This window comes from Calidris pugnax, unplaced genomic scaffold (genome assembly GCF_001431845.1).
Source record: "Calidris pugnax isolate Ruff unplaced genomic scaffold, ASM143184v1 scaffold25, whole genome shotgun sequence".
Taxonomy (NCBI): Eukaryota; Metazoa; Chordata; class Aves; order Charadriiformes; family Scolopacidae; genus Calidris; species Calidris pugnax.
The window spans coordinates 1,186,264-1,208,196 of record NW_015090805.1 but is presented as its reverse complement, the minus strand read 5'-3'; the positions used below and the strand labels follow the sequence as shown (position 1 = coordinate 1,208,196).

The 21,933-nt window shown below is 42.2% G+C and overlaps 1 protein-coding gene across 1 annotated transcript in view; it reads right to left on the bottom strand.

Annotated features, from left to right (window-relative positions):
- LOC106885800 (amine oxidase [flavin-containing] A-like) overlaps window positions 1-16,269 on the bottom strand; it is a 37,258-nt gene extending 20,989 nt beyond the window's left edge. The window contains exons 1-3 of the mRNA XM_014938288.1: window positions 16,139-16,269; window positions 5,448-5,542; window positions 3,464-3,601 (exon numbers count right to left, since the gene is read on the bottom strand). Of these exons, the coding sequence (XP_014793774.1) occupies window positions 3,464-3,601; window positions 5,448-5,542; window positions 16,139-16,217 (312 nt within the window). The 5' untranslated portion in view covers window positions 16,218-16,269. The remainder of the gene's footprint in view (window positions 1-3,463; window positions 3,602-5,447; window positions 5,543-16,138) is intronic.
- Window positions 16,270-21,933: the final 5,664 nt, after the last annotated feature.

Here is a 21,933-nt window from a genome sequence, read left to right as displayed (position 1 = left end):
CAACATCCCCAAGCATCGTAGTTCTGTGGTTAGAAAGAAGGCAGAGACATGTGTTCTCCAAGGTCTGTCTTTAACCTGCCCAGGGCTACGCTGTGACTTGAGGCCGTAACCACGGGAATTAAGCCCAAACTGCCCTAGCTGTGACACCACTCCAAGCTTCAATTTGTGCAAAAGGAGCAGGCGATTTTTCCAATCTTGAGAAAGGCAGGTCTGGCTCCTGCCTGCTGCGCTGAGGATGAGCTGCACCCCAGGACTCACAGGAGGAGCATCTCCTGTGCCCCAGGGCAGGTCTTGCTATTACCCCCAGACCATGCACAGCACACACTTTGAGAGGAGCAGCTCCCTACAGTTTGAGCCCTCAGGCATGTGAGCATCCCTACAATGTGAGCATCCTTCCCTGCTCAGTCCCTGCAGCAGGTCTAGCCTTGCAAGCTTTGCAGTGCCTTGGATTGCCCGCCATTCCCACATCCAAACTGCAGGTTGGCAGGGATCTGCACAGACTGAGGCACAGGCTGACCTGCCGCACCCTCATCGCTTGATCTTAGAGCTAGGTGAAGGAAAGGAAGGACTCGACAGCCAAAGTGAAGCATTGCATACAAACGCTCATCTTCTGTCAAGTGTTACCTTGCTCTGAAAATCATAATCAGACAAATAAGCAAAACCAGTCACTATTTACTAATGTTATGTATACCAGAACTGGGTGCTGCAGCCAGAGATTGGAGTTATATGAGACAGTTAATACCACACCAAGGCCCTAACACCTTTAGGTTCTAGGGTCTTCCCCTAAAGAGAAGGTGAAAACAGAGCACAGCGTGACCTTAAAGGACCTCTGTAAGAATAAAAAGCTATCTGCCCCTTCCGGGAAGGGAGAACTCCAGCACATCTGCCTTCTCTCAGTCCGAAAGCATTCTTGATTAATTACGGGACAGTAGCCACAGAACAAGTTTGGCTGTAAAGAAAGTCTGGGGCTTGTAACAAAATCTACAGCTTGAAGTTACAGATTTATGATGACAGGATACAAATTCCTGGCTGATATCCAAGCAGTCCATGTTACCATGCTAACTGATGGGAAAGAAAGAACAAATAAAAAGATAAACAATAGTTACATATTTGGATTTTTCAAATAAACTGTAACTACAAAGGAAACTTGCCCACAAGAATCAACTTGGTTTTTAAAACTTGCAATACGTGGAATTTTTCCACACACATATGGGAAAAATTCCTTTCAGAGCAAAGAAGCTCATAAAATCCCTCCAGGGTTTTCCACTTTCCCTTAGCTGCTTCCGCTTTCCCCAAAATCAATCCAAGCAGTATCTTGGAAACCTTCAGAACGAGCCAAACGTAACTGGTTAGTATAGCAAACGAAAGTCAAAAAAATCTCTTAATCTGAAGATGCTGGGGATTATATATGGTTGAATGACTGTCACAAGAAAATCTAAAACCACATTTAGTCATTCCTCCAAACACTCTCCCCTCTCGCCTCTGACAAAACCACACAGCACTGCAGGCTTTGGAGAAATTCCCTTGGGAATAGACATTCCTGTCTGGCCCCAGCTACACATTCCCAAATAGCCATCAGCTGATAGAAATAGCAGATGAGATGCAAGGAGAAAAGTTTTAGTCTCACTTTTCAAACCTGGCAGGCAGCAGCTGGCCCAAGGCTGACAGCGTATTAACCCAAGAAGCTGAACACATCCATCTTTCAGATTAATATTTAATTTCTGGGGCAATGATCCTTTAATATCAAATCATCCCTCTGCTAACACATTTTCTATCATCTAGGAATGGGACCTACTGGAGGAAAAGCATCACTATTATTTACTCAGTGCCTAAGTCTGTCCGCACTGGGAGGCCTTAAAGCCCCTTTGTTGTCACCCTGTTCCAACAACTACACCTTCCTGGGGACCCTGATTAGCTTGGCAGGACCATGATGTCAAATCTAGAATTGAACTATATCCATCTGAATAGCTGGTAATGCTGCCTTCTGCTTAGGAGCATGCTTCCACTTCAAAGAAAACTTACAAAATTACATGGTCATTAGCAAGGACATGCATAATCTAATGTGGGACAAAAAAAAGCCGCAGCTTCAGTGTCAAAATGGATTAAGGGTTCAAATTCATGTAACCTGTTGGAGACTTTTATTTAACATACAGAAGATAAGTGTCTTTTAGGATGCTAAGAGATACATGTCTGAGCTTAAATTAAATAGAGTGGGCCAAACATTCAGCTGGTACGAATCAGCCCAGCCCACCTGATGTAAAATTGCACCAATTTTACACCAGGTGGTGTAAAATAATTTTTTGAGTATTATGAAGTGGCTATGCAGTTATTTAAGATATGACTTTTTTATGAGCATGGCTCAAGTCTGCCCAATAAGGAGAGGTTACAGAACCAGATGAGAAAACTTTACAGTGTGAATGCATTGCTCTAATGTTAGGAAGAAAAAATGAGAAGATAATAAAAATGAAACCAGTTAGGGATCCATAAGATAGTGTTGACCTTATCAAATATGTCAACTCTGATGCATATAGGCTTCAAGCCTTGTTCTCCAGAGTCTGGAAAGTATCAAAACTAAAGGATATTAAAAAAATTAAAAAGTGATGGTCCTTGGAAAGTAAAGTAGTTTGTGAGTTATGAAGATAGATGCTTGTACCTCATACCTATAGATCTTAGGCCTCTCTTCATCCCTCTCCCTACAGCTCTCCCTCTGCGCTGTTTTGGGCAGTATGTCCTGACCAGGACCTGAGCAAAAATTCAGTGAGCTAAAGAACTAAGACCAGGGCTCCTTTGAAGACAGGTTTCATTTCAGATCACTTTAGCCATACCAGCACCTACTCAAGAGCGGTCATCTGAACCCCCGCTGCCCCACGTCTCAGTCATCAAGCTTACAGTAAGCTTTGGGAGGTGCCTGTTTCTCACTGTTAGCTAGAGAGGGAATCTCCATGAGTCTCAGATTAGATGTCCAACTTCCGACACCTATTTGTAAGTAAGATGAATCCCACACTGCCGGACTGGGAGGGACATCATGTGAATCTACTTACATAAGTGGGGCAAATACGTTATGCTAACAGTACTAGTTCCTTAGTACTGTTGTCTCGTATCATCATTCAGTAGTATTCAACATTATTTTTTTCTTATTTAAATTTGGCTTTTATTCCTCAACAAGTATTTTCTGAATTTCAGGCAAAAACTCTTTAGAGGATATGTTCAAAAATAATCAGGCGGCAAATGTATCCCAAATTTTTTAATTGCTGTCAGCCCCATTTTCTGAATACTTTTCAAAAGAAAACAAGAACCATTGATCCCATTTCCAATAAGTTAAAATAGAAAAACAACACTTCAAACAGATGATTACTGGGTTACTGGAAGTGAGCTTTAAAGGAAACCTCCTTAATGACTGTCAGTAACTTTCAAAGCTCAATGATACCTCTAGGCATCTCAACATGAAAGATGTGATACTTACCCCCTTATAATGGATCATGTGGCCCTCGACATTCACTTTATAGGTCTCAACACCCAGCTCTTTTGCCAGTCGGAGAATCCGGTTTTGAGTAGGTCCCACATATGATCCACCAACATCCACGTAATTAACTTTATCATTCTGTCAAGAGAGAGAATACAGGAATCAGAAGCTGAGCAGGAAGCTCCTAAACACAAACATTTAGAAGTTGAAAGAATTATTCCACGCTGACTAGCACTGCAACTATATGCACAGGAGAAAATGTGTACTGACTGACTTAGAAGTAGGTGGTATTGAGGTCTAATGACAGACACACAGAGATCACAGGGCCTTCACTGTGTCATGCCCATGTGTGCCATTGGGTTTAACTCTTGGTTAAATTTCACTATAGTTTTCAGTATCGTTGTTTTAGTCTCACAAAAGATATGAAGAAACATCCAGCCTAATCAATGCTTTGGTGAAATCTAACCCCACTTTTTCAGAATTCAGGTAACTTTTTTTGTCATTGGAAACATTTCTCAAGCTGAAACCATCTCCAGCACCAAAGACTTGTTTTCTCTCTGTAGATATCTGCTTAGACTTAATGCTGTAGATGCTGAGCACGGCACCGCAGTATTCAGAGAGTAATCTCCTTTTCAGCACAGCAATCCTTGGCTCTAACCCAGTGTGCTCTGGCTAGCAGCCCCCAGCCATGCCCACCACTGAAGGCCAGCTGGATGGCACTTTGAGCAATCTGGTTTAGTGGAAGGTGTCCCTGCCCATGGTAGGGGGGTGGAACTAGATGATCTTGAAGGTCCCTTCCGACCCAAACCTTTCTATGACTCTATGAGGCTATGAAGGTGCTCCACACACCTCCCAGACCAGCAACACAAGCACTCAGGAGGATGGAAAAAAGCAAAATGTTTTACGGATGTATACTATTACAAGCGGGCTCATTTCCCCAAATAGTAACTATTTTTAACACTGTTTATAGTGAGCATTTTAAGGTAGGCATTCTTAGTGTCACAGAAGGATGGTGTTTATGCTTCACGTTTCACATAAAATGATTTTTGCTGAAACAACACTGTTTATTTCGGGTTCCCCAGCAATGGCATCTGACATAATTTAAACCTCCTTTACTTGCAGAGTGGGAAGCAGAGGGAATGTCTGTACTCCATTACCCTGTGACACAGGGGACTCATCATTTCTTTAATTTTCTTTTTAGTGGCAATCAAGACACAGTTCACTTTTAGAAGGAGGAGTGTTATTTCAGATGTTTTAAGTGATGTTAAACTGTACATCTGAGCTCTAATGAAGTCTGGCCCTGCTCAAGCTCCTTCTTATAGGGCTCTTAGTTATCACAGCTGTTACAGTATGCAAAGTGAGATAGGAACGAGAGGAGAAATGCTTTGACACGCACAGTCTCAGATGGTAGTTACCCTCTGTAATGGTAAAGACACAGCATATCCTGCTGCAGACAAAGGGTGGAATCGGACTATGTGGGTGGAATTTGATTACTGTAATACAGATGTTTAACACCAATTTAGACAGCCCAGGGTATTCAAGACTTCTGTGCAAGGCTGACAGATTTGACTCGTGACTCGTGGAAGACCTGCAGTTGGAGGCCAGGCAAGGTATCCTAGGGCAGCTAAAATGGCACACTTTTGGTTAGGCAAATCCCATTTGACAGCTCTCAGAGTTGCTTCCAGACCAGTTTTAAAGCACCTCCTGTTATCTACCAAGTCATTTCATCATAGAAGGTTATCGGGTTCGTCAAGCATGACTTCCTCTTGGTGAATTCATGCTGACTGATGACTTTGTTGTCCTTCACATGCCTGGAAATGGCGTTCAGGATTAGTTGCTCTACCACCTTCCCAGGGACTGAGTAGAAGTTGACCTGCCTTTAATTCCCTGGGTCCTTCTTCTCGCTCTTCTTGAAGATAGCAGTCACATTTGCCATGTTGTAGACCAGCACAAGTGAGAGTCCAGCATCTCATGAAGCACTTACCCTGATAGTGAATGTCCTTCCTCCAACTCTGTTCCGGGCCTCAAGAACCACCACACTGACCCCAGACTCAGACAGCAATTTGGCAGCCGACAAACCTATCAGAATAAGAGAAAGTGTTTTAAAGCAAGGGGCAGCAATCAGCCATATTAGCAGTAAAAAACTGAACCAAAGCTTCAAGGTCAGAGATTTCAACACTGTTGTCAAAAATTCCTGAGAGAAGTCAGAAACTTTTCATGGTGTCTTACTGCAGAAATCACGTGGCTGCTGCTTAGTTGTATGTTATAACCATCTCCATAAGTAGCATTCATAGACTGGAGTTTCCTCCTTCAGGCTGGCATTTTAAAAACAATAAAAATCTCAATATTAAGGGACATGCATCTTACTCTTCATTTGTGCACTCCATAAAAAAGGCAGAACCCAGCTTTTGGGTCTTGCAGAGCTAAAGTGATAGAAATAATAATATACTAAGTAGGCATGCTCCAGTGAGGTAGGCTTCCAACTTCTCTCACTCATCACCTCTCCAATCTATTGCTATCTGTTGCCCTTATTCACATGCAGAAAGTCTACTTCACTGTCAAGATTCATTTTAAGCAATGGAGTTTGACCGTGGCAATCAAACAGGCTGTATGTAGCTACTTTATAAAAGAAATTATGGTCTCAGCAAAAATTATCTAATTATGGGACTTTGTGATGGAGGCACTAGAGACAACTGAAAATTCGATAGGACAGGAGTCCTCTTTGCTTTTGACAAATGCAAACTGAAATTGTAAAAAGCAATTATGAGTTTGTGAAATCAGATTATCCTATTGCCCTGCAGGCCAATTTGGCACTGAAGCATTGCTTCTTTGGAGTTGTTTCCCCTCCTTAAGTATAAGAAAGCCAGCCTTATTGATCAGAATTTCCAAGATACCCTGCAGTAAGGAGTAATAATATTATATTCGTGTTTATTACACTACCTTGAAATGTGATTAAAAGCAACTGTTCGTGAGCCCACAAAGAATGTACATTTGAAAAGACCAGAGGAGAGGAATCATTCTGGGCAGCGTTAAGTGTACTCATTTATTCTGAGGACAATACAGAATAGCCCATAAACTTCTGTGAACATAATCTTTTAATGGGGAAGTGGAACACCATTCACTGGAAACCAGAACTGAGGAAGTTCAAATGTCTTACAAAAATTCTATATAAGATTTCCACACTCATCTAAAAATAACTTTACAGCCTTGTGCAACACCATATTCTTTCGACTGCTGCTGGAGCACAAGTATACTTAATCCTTCCAATAGAAATACTTCTCATTTTAAAAAAAATATAACTATTTGACAGTAAACATCTTATAAATGGATCTGATTTCTTTCAATAGTTTTTGGTTATTTTTTCCTGTGTTAAAGACTACAAGGAACATTTTACTTTTTTTTTAATAGTTAATTCTTTAATCCTTTTGGTGATGATGTTTTCTTCCTCAACACAAACATAGAAGACACAAGTCTATAATTTTGGAAACACAAGCTGCAGCATTTTCTTATAAATCCGTTTATATATATATATATATATGAGGCAAAATGTTTTTTCAAAATATACAGTTTTTGTCACAAAAAAAAGTGGATTTCCTACATATCTAAAAATAAAATGTTGAATTTCTCTATTGTGCTTAAATACCACTGGACACAGGCAATCGGACCTTCTCCTTTCCAATTCCTGGCCCTGTCTCTGCCTGCTCAGCTCCCCACAGGCAGCATGGAGCTGGCCTCCCACCTCCTCTCCAACATCTCCACCCCCTCCCCAGAGGACTCCCCATCCCTGGACACATTCAAGGCCAGGCTGGATGGGGCTTTGGGCAACCTGGTCTAGTGGGAGGTGTCCCTGCCCATGGCAGCGGGGGTGGAACTAGATGGCCTTGAAGGCCCCTTCCAACCCAAACCATTCTATGATTCTATGACAGATGCCATAGGGGAAGGCAGGACTTTGATATCACAAGGGCCTCCTGCAATGCAAGCCCTGCTCTAGAGTCAGAGCCTGGGCTCTGACATCAGCCACAACATCCTGGGATATTGTGGATATCCACAGTGTCCTACGAGCACACCACATCAGGCCAAACCTGGCACTGGGCTGTGACGTCCCAGGCTGCAGCCAAGACTCAGGAGAGGTATTTTAAAAGACACCTGCGTATGCTGGCGTGGCTGTGACACAGATGTGTCTGTCACAGCTGAGGCCGCTGCTGTGCCCCATTGCTGCCTCCACCTCCTCTAAACATAGCCTAGAGATAAAGCTGCAAACCACCCCACATCACCGGCTGCACTCCTTCCAGACATCACTCTAATTCCATGAATTAGAAATACACCACTTGCCTCAGGAAGATGAAAGGAGCCTCCCAAAACCATGCCCCATTTGAAGTATCTGGCTGTAGAAATTCACTTGTTATTAGATGAGAATAAACCAGGCAAGATGACTTATACATCCTCCACAAGGGTTTCTATGGTAATCTCACACCAAGCTCCCCCCGTCTGAAGACACCACGCAGGAAAGCTCCGTTCCTATCGATTCTGCAGTGCTATTAAGGACTCAGAATTGCTGCTGTTACAGATCATACTGCCTCTGCTTTCATTTCAGAAAATTGTTATAATCCTATCAAGCAAAGCAGTTTCAAGTGCATCAAAACACTGGATATACTGTTTTGAAAAAAAAAAAGAAACTAAGATGAATTTATGCCAATCTGCAGACTACCTACCAGACTTACACCATGGCTGAAGCACAGAGATGTTGAACAATACTGAATTTTGTATGTAGCCTGGTGGAAAATACAAGAAAGCATGTCTCTACCTGATGGGAGAGGAAGGTTCAATTCTACAGGTAGTGCACAAGACTGGGATTTAAGAGACCTGACCCTGATTCCCAGCTGAGCCCCGTCATGTGAGAAATGTTTCCCTATTTCACAGGGAAACACTTACAAGGGTAGTGTTCATGAGAATAATTCCAAGTTGCCTCAATACTGGGGTTGATACAGGGTGTATGAGCGGACACAAGTTCTGTAGCACAGATGGTGGGAGATTGTAACACTTTATCGGAAATGTGGCAGTAATTCTACTTTTCAAAATCCAGATTCACTGATACACCATGATTGGAAGCAAAAATCACCAGCATCTTTCCTAGAGACAGCACTTCTTACTTGATGTATGCTGAACATCTCCAAAATACGTAAGGGCAGTGCCCATACAGGGTAACGAAGGGCCGTGGAGTGATGACAGTCTGATAGCATTAACTTTTTAACCCTTCAAACTGAGGTCACTATGTATATGCCGTATTGAGCACACCAAAACAATAGCAGAGAAAGTTATCTGTTACTATTGAAAAGATGACTGATTCTGGTTTCCTAGATGTGCTGTTTGCCTACTTGCTAGCTTCTTTGACAAAGTGCATTTGCCTTTTATGCATCCACCATCAGCCTGAAAGTTTACCGAAATCAACCTCATACAACATTCCTTCCTAAAACCCTTGTTAATTGACTCTTCTGTACACGGAGTGGGATAAACACATTGTGTGAAAGGCTTTAATGGAGTAACATACAGAAAAAATATTTCTGGAAAATCTCTACATTTATCTGATCTTAAGAAAGGGAATAGTTTTAAAACTTTTTTGCTCGTTATTCTAATATACATCAGTAAAGGAAGACAATTATCAATATATCCTCATTAAAGTTCCACTGTAACAGCATGCTAATGCTGTGTTTATTTTTTTACTGCTTCACTGATGGAAAACTTAACTTTTTTCAAACACAACTGAGTAATTAGATTTGCAATGGCACCTTAGAATCAGGTCTCATTATTCAGCTAGAAGTCTCTTTGCCAACTAAACATGAATCTGTCATTGAAAGACAAAATATTTCCACCATGACTGTAGGGCAAAATCTCCCTAACTCACCTCTTCCTTCTCCTTCTACTCCCCCAGGATTTTCTTTTCATTGGAATTTTTGTGCATTTTTTGCATGGTATTTAAAGAAGTTTTAAAATAGAATTAAAATGTACTCTGTTACATTAGACTGACTCCAGAGAATTCATTAAAGAACAACAACATATAGAAGGCTGAGAATGAAAGAACTGTCTTCCTTCACAGAATAAGGTTTTGAAGATTTAAAATTGCCACTGTAAAGGAAAAAAGAACTTGCTAATTCCATTGCAATCCCTTAAATTCGCACAAAACAGCATGAATACGCAGTGCTGATCACAAGTCTACATTCATTCCTTCTTTCAATGTTGCCTAATGCCATAACATCACTAACTTTCTGTTTGTCAGAAACTGTATTTTATCTTTCCTTATGTTCTTTCACAGTGCTTGTTGTAGAATACCTGATACTGGGGATGAGGTTCTGTTTATTTATTTTGTCATTTTTAGGTAAATGTTTTTCATCTACATCCATTTTTTTTTTTCCCTCTAGCAAAAATAATCCAGTTGATTCAGAAAAGATTTCAACCATCAGAGAATAAATATTTTCTATTACAGAGTACATTGTCCAGCTGAGACCAAGCCACGCTAACTGGTTTCAATGGTGCTACTGTCTAAACACTTTCAACAGATAAAAGTGTTGTTCTGAAGGGGACAAAGACCGTTTCTTATGGACAGTGTTAACAGAAATGCAGTGGGCAGGAAGAGGGAATTGTATCATGAGGATGAATCCACCCCTCCGTACATACCCATTGGGATTTTCAATTCCAAAACCCATTGCAGTAAACATCTCTTCCCCAGAATAATGCCCACCCCTCAAAACAAAGGCAGAAAAAAGTTAAGTAGCATAAGCATAAGAAATGCAGCATCCTCCTTCCCCTTACATATTAAAATGAGTAGCACCAGCTAAGATGACAATGGTTTGATACCATCTAGTTAATGGAAACACCTAAGGTAATTATGCATATTTTCTAACTACTGATACTTGGTTTGGTCAGTATGCACAATAAATTCGTGTTAGCTAAACAGTGAGCTTCAACTAAATAAGTATGTGAAAAAATGCTGCTGCTAAACTATGACCAATGTTATTGCCACGAATATCAGCATTAGTATTCCCAGGAAAGATATAATGCCTCTCCCACACCCATTTTTTTTATGCTAGGATATTTAGAGATCTGTCCTAACTACTTAGCTATTTCTTTTGCTTGCTGGAGTAAACAGCACTCTCAAGAGTTCAGACCTACCTAGCTAACAGGAATACTCTCTCCTACCTTTCAAACCTTTAATCTAAGCCTGAGGCATAGTGCAAAATCTACTCCTCAAGGCCAAACCATAGGTTTCCAGCACTCTCTTAGGAGTTCTGAATTTGCTAACCTATGAATCACGCTGGTGTACGTTTTGGTTTTTGCCAGAAACAAGCCTGACATATTCTTTATTCCAGAGCAGAACCATCTGTGACTACTCAGGTTACCCCCTTGGTCAGACAATGTTTATAAATGATGCATTTACCATAGAAAACCACATGAAGAAGATGATGAATGACGAAGAAGACAATAATAATATTTCTACATATGGTTACAAAATTATCACATCACAACCATATTTTGGCCAAAAATAAATATCTAGCACTGAGCATAATACAATGGTGTCTCTTAACCAAAACCCATGCCCCACATCATAAGGTTTTGCATCTTTAGTAGCAAAACATTAGAACACATTATGAAGGAGGAGGCAAATGGAAACTGGTGTTTCTGCTTATTTGCAAGTATTGTATAAAACATCCATTACACTATACAGGGGTCTGATAGGTTTGTTCCTGCTGTAAATTTTTCCCAAAATGACAGTCAGCTTGCCAGAAATACATTGGGAACCTAGAGCTCTATGAAACATTGCTATTTATTTCTCCATCCCACCAAGGAATGACATTTAGGAATTTCTGGTACCAAGTGGTAATATTATCACCTTTTATCAGCTTTCTTGTTGGATCCAGAAGCAGGGCAGATGTAAAGAGATAAACATAGGATACATTTTAGGAATCAGCTATTGCATTTGTACAGGTTAAATTCTGGGTAAATTTAGAACTAATACTCGGAAGAAAAATCTACTGAAAACTACTCCAGATTTACACAGGTAGGACCAATTATATCTTCTACCAGTAACTGTGTATTTGACAGTTTATCTGACACTACCACCCACCAGCAGCTTGGCATGCTGTCAAAACAAACAGAGCAGTATACAACATAAGTTGTGCTGCCATTATAGCAAGCAAGGAAAATCTGCATTTCCTCGTTATTCAGTCTTTCACTCAGAGCCTGCAGCCAATGCGTAGGTAGCCCAAGTGGTAAGGTTGTCGATCACACACTGTGGAGCAGGAGATGCCAACGCATAGCAGTCTTCCATGGAAAGAAAAAAAAAAAAAAAAAAAAAAAAAAAAAGCCTTAATAGCGTATCGTATGTTTTATTTCAATATAAAGACTAATTACTACTACTTTTACATCCCAGCTTCTCCTACAATTTGTGGCCCTTGGCCTCCTCCATAAGTGCAATAGAAAACAGTGCTGTTTCCTGCCTGCAGCTGGCAAACCTAAGCATCTGTTCTGCTGAGCCACGAGATCTCCTTGTTTCTAGCTAAGAACAAACGTGGTTTAATTTGGAAATAAGAACTATCCATGTGAAAGAATTATAATCTTCAGTGCAAGTTTCAATTATGGCTGTGTTTCCCTTGTGCTTTGTCCTTGTAACATGATGTGCTTAAATTTCTTCCAATAGATATTTGCATACAAGTTGTCTTGGACTTGCCTGCTTCTGGACACACTTCTCCATATCTGACAGATTCCTGGTTTGCGTTAGGTAGACAAACAGTCTTAATTCTTCATACCTTCTTTTGATAAACTGGGCCTTCTGGTGGCCAAAATTCACGTCTAAGGTCAGCCTGGTGTGCCAATGTACCCCAAACTTTCCACTGAAAAACTTGTGGAGTTTAGCTTACACTCTTTTTTTTTACCAAATTTTGAACTATTTAAGCTTGAATTTTCAGAGTATGCTTTTCAGGCTGACTATTTTTTGCTGGAAATTCTTGGTCAAAATTGGCTGTCTGTTTCTAAACCTTCAAGAAACAAACATTCTTCTTTGATTTTGAAAACTGATGGCTGCTTTTCTTTTTTTCCTTTCCTATTTTGGAAATTTTAGCAGCAACTTAAAATTTGGCAAGGAGGTAGCCTTTGAGTCAACATAGCACATTTTGTTATCCCTGTAAAAATATGCCCCAATAAGGTCAGTTAGAAAGTTCTGAGGAATTACAGGTCACACATAGGCAGCAGCCATTTTCTAGATTTGAGAAGCTGAAATAGCTAAGGTTTCTGTCAAGACTCTCCAAGCCCTTGATGCTGTCCAGTCATTAAAGAGCAGTCTCCAAGGAGTGACTGAGCACCCCAGACCTCCTTACAACCCATCTCATATCTCAGAGCACCTGTGCATGCTGTATCTTAGGATCATAGAACCAAAATTTGAATTTCCCTATAATTGTGGCCTTAGGTTGCGGAGAAAGTAATGGAGCTGAGATAGGTACAACGTGTCAGGAGAGGTATGTCAGTGGCTTGGTGCGTAACAGGGACAACTTCTAGAATCCATCAACAGAGTAGTTTGTCCACACAGAGGATGACAATCTCCTAGTCCTCGACTAGTGTAGCCTCAACCCCTTAAGTATCAGAGGACTCTTTGATGGGATGTCAGGGTTACAATCCTGCCAATTAATCAGACATGCATCCACAGCACATCACATGCTGTCAGCTTGCTATGTTTAACAAATTAATAGATTACAAAGCCTAAACAAAAATGCACCAAAAAAAAAAAAAATCAATCCAATCCAGAATGCTCTCTTCAGTCCAGAAGAAATACCCTACAAATAGGAAGTGGGAGCAATATTCCAGGCATATAAATAAGAACTCCCTGTGGGTATGGGGAAAGCCTTTAACTTCAGGCATCAGTTTATTTAATATGCTTGAGTATAAAATGTTATAATTAATACTAATAGCATTACAAGGGACAGTATTCATTAAGAATGATACAAAAATGTGCCTGGGGCCTTTCCTGGCTACTAACCACATTTTTAACGTACATGCCCATGTGAACAGAGGAATCTAGCCTAAGCTCTGCAGCTCCCTCTCTGTAGGGGTCCATATGTACTTGCTGATGCAATCTGAACAGTTCAAACACGATTCCACAGGGTACAGCAGGAAAATCTCAGCAGTGGAGGCCACCAGAGCTGAGTTCATCTTCCAAGAGCTTCCCCACTGTGAAACACTCTTTGCAGAAGCTCCCTCCATCCCCAGAGTGCAGCTTCCTACAGGCAGAGTCGATTCTGTGTCCCTGTGAATGCCCACATATAGACATGTGTGTACACAGAGGCCAGAAGCATGGATGAGAAGAGTATGTTAGGTTTGGATGTCAAGATCATGCTTCATTTTGAGGAACAGGTAACTCCAGAGGTGCCAGTAAGGATTTAAGCAGCATTTTACAAATATGGTACAAATATTTCTAAAAGCCACAATCTCACTGATGGGAAGCTCACATTTAATATAATAAGCAGCTTGCTTATACTTGATATACATTTCATGTATTTCTAGTAAAGAATGAGTGTATCCCAAAGTTTCTCATCTTTTCTTGCAAGCATCAGGTAATGAGTATTTAAAATACAGTAGAAGGAGAGAAGACAGTAATCTTACCAGCTGAGGCAACTGCAAATATATCTTCAGGGAAATAAGCAGCAGAATCAGAGAGATGTTGAGGGGAAACCCTGTCCATACTGGAACATGTTTTCCTATTAGTCTCACCAGAACCAGAATTCTAGATAGAGATTACTTTTTTTAAGAAAGCAGCACTGTCTAACCTCTTACAGAACTGAGGTGTAGGTATATTGGCACAGGAATCATAGCAACAGAGAAGCTGTGTGAAAAGCAAAAAAACCCAGGAGATGATAGGAATTATAGTGTCCAGCTATGAAGGGTATTGAATATTAAAGATGGATTAACTATGAAATAAGACATTTATTGTCCATTTCTCTAGGGCTGCTCTCTTAATATGATGCCTGTTCTAATTCATAACAGGCAAACACCAATTTCTATGCCACTGGTAATGACATAAGGGTTTCCATTGGTGAGAAAAAATGTGCCTGTACCCCAAGAGCACTGTGACATGTTTATTTGTCTTACTAACGCCACTGACAAATTTTCAGGGACTGTAACGCCTTGAAATTTCCTGCTTGGCTCCATTTCAGACTCCACACCAGGCTTTAATCCAAGGCGTAAGTGTTCTGAAGTAACTTACTGATTCTTGCACTAGTGAGGCAAGATATCACTTAGAAATACTCCTTGCCTTTTCCAAACACTGCTACAGGTTGGAAAGCCGGAGGAGCAAGGGACCCTCAAGGGAAGAGGAGCTTCCCAGAGCCCTAAAAACCATATTAAGAGCACGTTGCCATCACTTGCACACAGTCCGTGTGGTTAATTCCCTAAAAGCACCCTGTGCATTACAGGAACCTTAAAGATGACAACCAAATGACTTGTGCTAAGCAGGAATATACCCAGGTATCTGGTAAAACTGAAAAGCAAGCAAAACCAGGTCCAAACTCTCTCTTTTTGTTTAGCGATATTACATAGTTACATTGTCACAAATTTAATTATTTAAACAAATTACGGTTGTTTCAGCAAATGAAACAATGTAACTAAGTAAATGATTTGCTGTTTCATGCATTAATTCATTGCAGATTAAAGAAAGGAAAGCCTCTGACTCCTCCTGAATTCCCACAAAAAATAATTCTAAAGGGTTGGAGTATCCCTGAAGTCACTCACTCAAATAATTCACCTTTTCTGAACCATTACTCAAGTAAAGATTCCCTGAAAACTAAAACCTGGCCAAAGCTGCTAGTGCTTTATTTATCTGACAGACAAACCAAAGACAGATTTTCTCCAATGTAGCAGCATTCTCATCTTAGGTACCATCAGGTGCCATACAAAAAATGTCTTCTTTTTTTTAAGAAGGAGGATCAGGGGTCTCAATGCACTTGCTAGTGTTAAAGTAGATCTGAATAGCATTTTGGGAAGTACTTGTCCAAGTCTGTTGCATCAGGAGAACTTGGCTGTCTACAGAGCACGGCTCTTCTCAGGGTAACAAAACCCAACCTGTTTTTAAGGATATTCCCAGATGTCTGAGCGTTTATCAATATAATACAATTGCCACCACTGCAAGAGCTGCCTAAAAAACCACAACTTGAAAATACTGTCTTTCTCGGGATACAGAAATCCCAGCCCATATCCCTGCATCCCCCAGCACCTGTGGACGTTATAGAGTCAGTTCTTCTACAGACTCTCTTCTGATGAGCACCAAGTATGAACCAACGCAAGAAGAAGTGAAAAAGTGAATCCTAAACCTCCTAAAACCTCCTAAAATAGCGAGCTGGATAAATTTTCCTTTTTCCCTCCCTCCCTCGAAATGTACCCGAAGCCCCCGAGGACCTCGGCGCCCTCTCCAACCATCCCCCAAGCCTTCAAGCCGGCCGTGGGGACCAGCCACCCCCGGACCTGCCACAGGTAGACCCCACGCTGCCCAGCCGGGAAGCACCCCGACCCCCGAGCACCGGTGCCCCCCGGGAGAGGGCAGGCTCTGGGACCGCTCCCGGTGGGGGGATGCCCCGGGGGAGGCCGGCGGATGCGCGGTGGCCGCGTCACACACACACCCCCCCACCCCGGACCCACCTGAGATGCCGCCCCCGACCACCACCACATCGCATTTCTCGGCCATGGCGCTGCCCCGTGCCTTGTCCGCTGTCTCCATCCCCTCCTCCCCCGGCGGCCGCGGCGGCTCCGAGCCGGCTGAGGCGGACGGGCAGCCCCGCGCCGTCCCGCCCGCCTCAGGCACGCCCCTGGGAGGGGCCCGGAGCTGTCTCCACCAATGGTCATCGCTCACGGGGGCGTGGCCACTAGAAACCACGCCCTCCTCCCCCCGTGCTCACTCGCTGCCTGCTCCCGGCCCGACGGGGCGGTGCGGTGTCCCGCCGGAGCGGGAGGGCGGCGCGGAGAAAATCGCCGCCAAACTCTGCCTCCGGGTGAAGGTTTTGCCTGAGACCGGCTCGGCGCCGGCTGGGTGTCCCACCGGCCCGTCCTCGGTGCGCCGGAAGGGCTGGGAGGTCTGCAGGCGACGGCATCCCTGCTGCAGGAGGCAACAGCTCTGCACCCGCTAACCCACCAACCCTTCTTTATTTACTCAAAATGTCGAAAGTACGCCGGCAGTGAGTGTGGGAGAGGGGAGGAGAGCCATGGAGCTGCGGTGCCACAGGTTACAGCAGCGTACAAGCCTCCCCTTGTCCTAGAATTGAGTGAATTGTGTCCAGTTTGGGGCACCTCAATACAAGAGAGATATCGAGGTGCTGGAGCGAGTGCAGAGGAGGGCAACGAAGCTGGTGAGGGGGCTGGGAAGCAAACCATATGGGGAGCGTCTGAGGGAGTTGGGACCGTTTAGTATGAGGAAGAGGAGGCTGAGGGGAGACCTCATCACTCTCTACAACTACGTGAAAGGACACTGTAGAGAGGTTGGTGCTGGTCTCTTCTCACAGGGAATTAGTGACAGAACGAGAGGGAATGGCTTCAAGCTCCAACAGGGTAGGGTTAGATAGAACATTAGGAAAGAATTTTTCACCGAAAGAGTGATAGGGCATTGGAACAGGCTGCCCAGGGAGGTGGTGGAGTCCCCATCCCTGGATGTGTTTAAGGGACGTTTAGATGCAGTGCTGAGGGACATGGTGTAGGGGAGGACTTTGTAGAGTAGGGTAGATGGGTGGACTCGATGATCCCAAGGGGCTCTTCCAACCTGAAGGATTCTATGATTCTATGATTCTATGACACTGGGTCCACGAGCCAGGGGATGAAGGGTTAACCTGCGCACGAAAGTTGCTTCCCAAAGACAATGCCTGAAATAATAACTGGTTGCCAAAATACCCATTTTGTTTGTACTTCTGCTATTAGGACTCTGAATCACAGAATCTTCTAGGTTGGAAGGGACCTTAAAGATCGTCTCGTCCAACTGTCAACCAATACGTGATGATTGTGATTTTTATTTTTCGTGCATTTTACAGCTCGTACAATTCTTATTGCCAAAGTGTAAATGTCATCTCTGTGAAGCTAAGTTGAGAAAATAGAGAACCTGGCCATCCCCTTCCAAGTAAGCACAGAAGACCTTTACAATTGACAGAATTACAGAGAATCCTAATGCTGCTTTATGTTAAATATTGATAGAAGTTCTGAGAGTTGCCCAGTTCTACAATCATATGCCATACCTTGCTATGACCAAAGAAATGAATGAGAGTGCAGTACTATACAGTCGGTGGCCTCAGAAACGTCTTGGTTTTCTTACGGCCTTTTGGGTTATGCCAATTGTGCCAAATAAGCAAGACATGGACCTGTTGGAGCAGGCGCAGAGGAGGGCCACAAAAATGATCAAAGGGATGCAACACTTGTGAGGACAGGCTGAGAAAGCTGGGATTGTTCAGCCTGGAGAACAGAAAGCTCCTGGGAGACCTTATTGTGGCATTTCAGTACTTAAAGGGGACTTATAAGAAAGATGGGGACAGAGTTCTTATTAGGGCCTATATCAATAGGACAAGGTGTAATGTTTCTAAGCTAAAGGAGGTCAGATTCAGCCTAGGTATAAGGAAGAATTTTTTTACAATGAGGGTGGTCAGACTCTGGACCAGGTTGCCCAGAAAGGTGGTAGGTGTCCCATCCCTGGAAACACTCAAGGTGAGGTTGGACAGGCCTCTGAGCAGCCTGATCTAGTCGAAGATGTCCCTGCTCATTGAACGAATTTTGGACTAAGTGACCTTTAAAGCTCCCTTCCAACCCAAACCATTCTATGATTCTATTACAACAGTGACTGAAGGCAGAAACATCCCTGAAATCATCAGGCTCCACGTGAATTAACAATCCGAGAGAGAGAATAATGGACCTTCTTCCAAAGTTAAATCAAGTAGTTTAAAAAGTAAAGTAGATTTGCAGTGCTAATTAAGTGTGTGGACTAGGTGTAAACACACAAGTGCCTGGTGCTATAGCAAATAAGAACAGCAAGATCTCTACTGCTTGAAGAGATACTCTACTGACACAGAAGCTTGGTATCACTGGGACTGCTGCTGCTTGCATACCAGAGTAAAAGGAGCAAATGAGTAAAATGTCCCAAAAAATGGGACAGTCTGAGACTGTAAGAGTGATACATATTCCAAAATGGAAAAATGCAATGTACTAACAGGTGTCTGCACTTATTAGGGAAAAAAAGCCTTTGCTTCTTGACAGTGATAGGGATACTCTTTCTCAGAATTCTGCTGACCCCGGTGAGCAGGTCACAAGGAATCTGCTGACTAAAAAGCTTCACCAAACGGCACCTCCCTCATTCAGAAGCCAAGTTTGGAAGAAAACAACAAAAACATCCTCTGTGATAAGAACAGGAAACTTGTGTGTATCTAGATAACTTGCTGATAGACAAGCTTGCCAAAAAAACCCCTCTAGTGCTAAAAAGGAGCTAAAAACGGGCTTGTGAAAGAGCAATGGAGATTGAAGCGCTTTTACCTGGAGCAGCTCTAACAATGAGAGATGACATCAAAGTGTCACTTGTATACCTTGTAGTTACCTCAACCCTTGCAGTAAAGACTGAAAAAATATCTTAGGAGCTAACAAGGATTATCTCAGGCATTCGCAGCCTGTCAGAACTGTGTAGTTGCTAAGCCCTTAGCATCTCTATGATGCAAATAAGCGACCTTGGAGTATTTCTGCCTCAACTCATAGATCTGCAGACATCTAGGATTTGAAAAAAACAAACAAAACAACTGAACAAAAAACCCAAGCAGATGCTGAAGTCTTGCTTGAGGACAATAGGATGAACCCAATGAGACATGATCAAGGAGATCTCGTCAACCTCACAACTAGGTTGATCAGAGTTTGCTGCACTTGCAGAAAATACAAGAAACAGGAAAAGAAACAGGTGATGTGTCATATTGAGAGTGATCCTCCTTTCCGAAGTGCTATGACCACATTTTAAAGAGAAATTTGGAATGTGCTCAGAAATCAGCAGAAAATAAAAAGATTGCAAGCTTTACAGCAAAGGAAATTTTATTCCAAATAGATAAAATTTTATTTTGAAACTACTTAATTGGTGCTCAGAACAGAAAATTGAATAATAAAGAAATGCTTGCCAATGTGCTCTATTCCTTATGCACTATGAAAAAAACCAGAAAGCAACGCTGCAGCATGAGCATAGGAAGCTACTGTTGCTGAAACCATTTCCTAGCAATTTACCCTGTTGATTTATGTCTGCTTCAGTGCATGAGTTGTAATAATTTGCTGACCCTACAGAATGTGCATGATCATTAATGTGAAAGTATATAAAGTCACAGGACTGCTATAGACTTTCACATTTACCAGGAAAAAAACCTGAAAGTTGCTGAGAAATACAGTGGACCTTCCAAAGCAAAGCATTCAATTGAGATCACAGCTGTGTCAGCAACAGTAAAAATTGTCTGGTAGCCCCTAGAATGCACAAAAAGGTATCAATTTCTTGATCAAAGAACATGAAGATAAATATCCAAAGATTACTACGTGGGTTTTTTTGTGCTACAAATGTTTTGCTTTCAGTTTTGCCAACTACTAATGTGAGAAAGTCAAACTTCTCAGGTCATGTCATCAGTAGTCACAGTTACATGTCATTTTACGTCTACTCCAGTACCCCAAATGATGAGTAAAATCAGGCATAATCGTTGTGGAAGATACGGATGTTTTGCATTGCTTCCTGATTTCAGTGTTACATTATTTTGCCAATATATTCAAAAATTGGAATACAAACATAGGGAAAATCCCTGACATTAAAATAAAATGGTTTTATCAAAATAAAAATCATTATATATTGTACATTCATGTATACAGCATAATCTTTTAGTTCTTTATTTGTTTTAATAGATGTCTTTTGACAAGTAAATAGAGAGAACTAAGTTCTGTAAGGCAAGAATGCATTATCACTGGAAGACAGATTGTGGTTATTAAGATCATAATTACTACCACTTAGCCACCTCTAAAGTCACATAATTCTTGTATCTTAATGACATCAACAGAGCTTATCTGAAATATCCTAGAACATGCCATCTTAAGTGTTACTGCCAGCTGAAATTTCTGCCATTAACTCATCATCTGTGTTGATTAGCACTCTACTCTGCAGGCACAAAGATGAGCTTTCCAGAGAGTATCAGAGCCTTTTGCAAAGCTTGATGCACATAAATTTACATCCACAAACATTTTAATTCTGGTAATTATATGGTTAGTACTCTGATTTACCGCAAGCTGAAATATGAAAAACTGTGAAAAATAACCCAAACTGTTCTGAACATCACACTCAGTAGTTCTGTTGGGAGTCCATTTGTTGGGCAACAACACGCACAGTATAGATTAACTTCAAGCCTCGGCTGTAGGTGGTACTCTATTTTCTAAGGACAGTTTTCTATTTTGGAACAGTATCTTAGACTGCCTTATGCTAAATTTGGGGTCATGGGTTAATTTACAGTTCTAATGATGTTTACAGAGTTGCTGATTATTTTTTTTTTCCAAGGACTTTATCAGCCTCCTGCCCAAAGCAGATCCATTGGATCCATCCTAGGGGATGTTCACACAATCTCTCTGCCTCTCTCTGGTCCATCAAATAGGTAGTTATATAGACCAACTGGAATGGCCCCAGTAGGGGATTTGTAAGGAGATTCTGTGACAAGTTGGTAAAGATTGGTAAGAATCAAATAGGTAAGCTGAGAATGGTATTGTAGAGTATTAATGGACATTTTTATTGACTAGGATGTATGTTTCAGTGGATGAGGAATTGGTTGGATGGTCAAATCCAGAGGGTAGTGGTCAAAGGCTCAATGTCCAGATGGAGACTGGTGATGAGTGGTGTCCCTCATGGGTCTATATTGGCCCAGTACTGTTCATCAGTGGCATAGGCAGTGGGATTCAGTGCACCCTCAGCAAGTTTGTGAATGACACTAAGCTGAGTAGTGTAGTTGATGCACCTGAGGGATGGGATTGTCATCCAGAGGGACCTGGACAGACTTGAGAAGTGGGCCCATGTGAACCTCATGAGGGTCAATAAAGCCAACTGCAGGGTCCTGCCCCTGGATTGAGCAACCTTGGTATCAATACAAGCTGGGGAATGAAGTGTCTGAGAGCAGTCCTGCTGAGAAGGACTTGGGGGTACTGGTGAATGAAAAGCTGGACATGAGCTGACAATGTGTGTTTGCAGCCCAGAAAGCCAAATGCATCCTGGGGTACATCAAAAGAAGCAAGGCTAGCAGGTTGAGGGAGGTGATTCTGCCCCTTTACTCTGCTCTGGTGAGACCCCACCTGGAGTTTTGTGTCCAGCCCTGGAGCCCTCAGCACCAGAAGGACATGGACCTATTGGAGCAGGTCCAGCGGAGGGCCACAAAGATGATCAGAGGGCTGGAGCACTGCTCCTGTGAAGACAGGCTGAG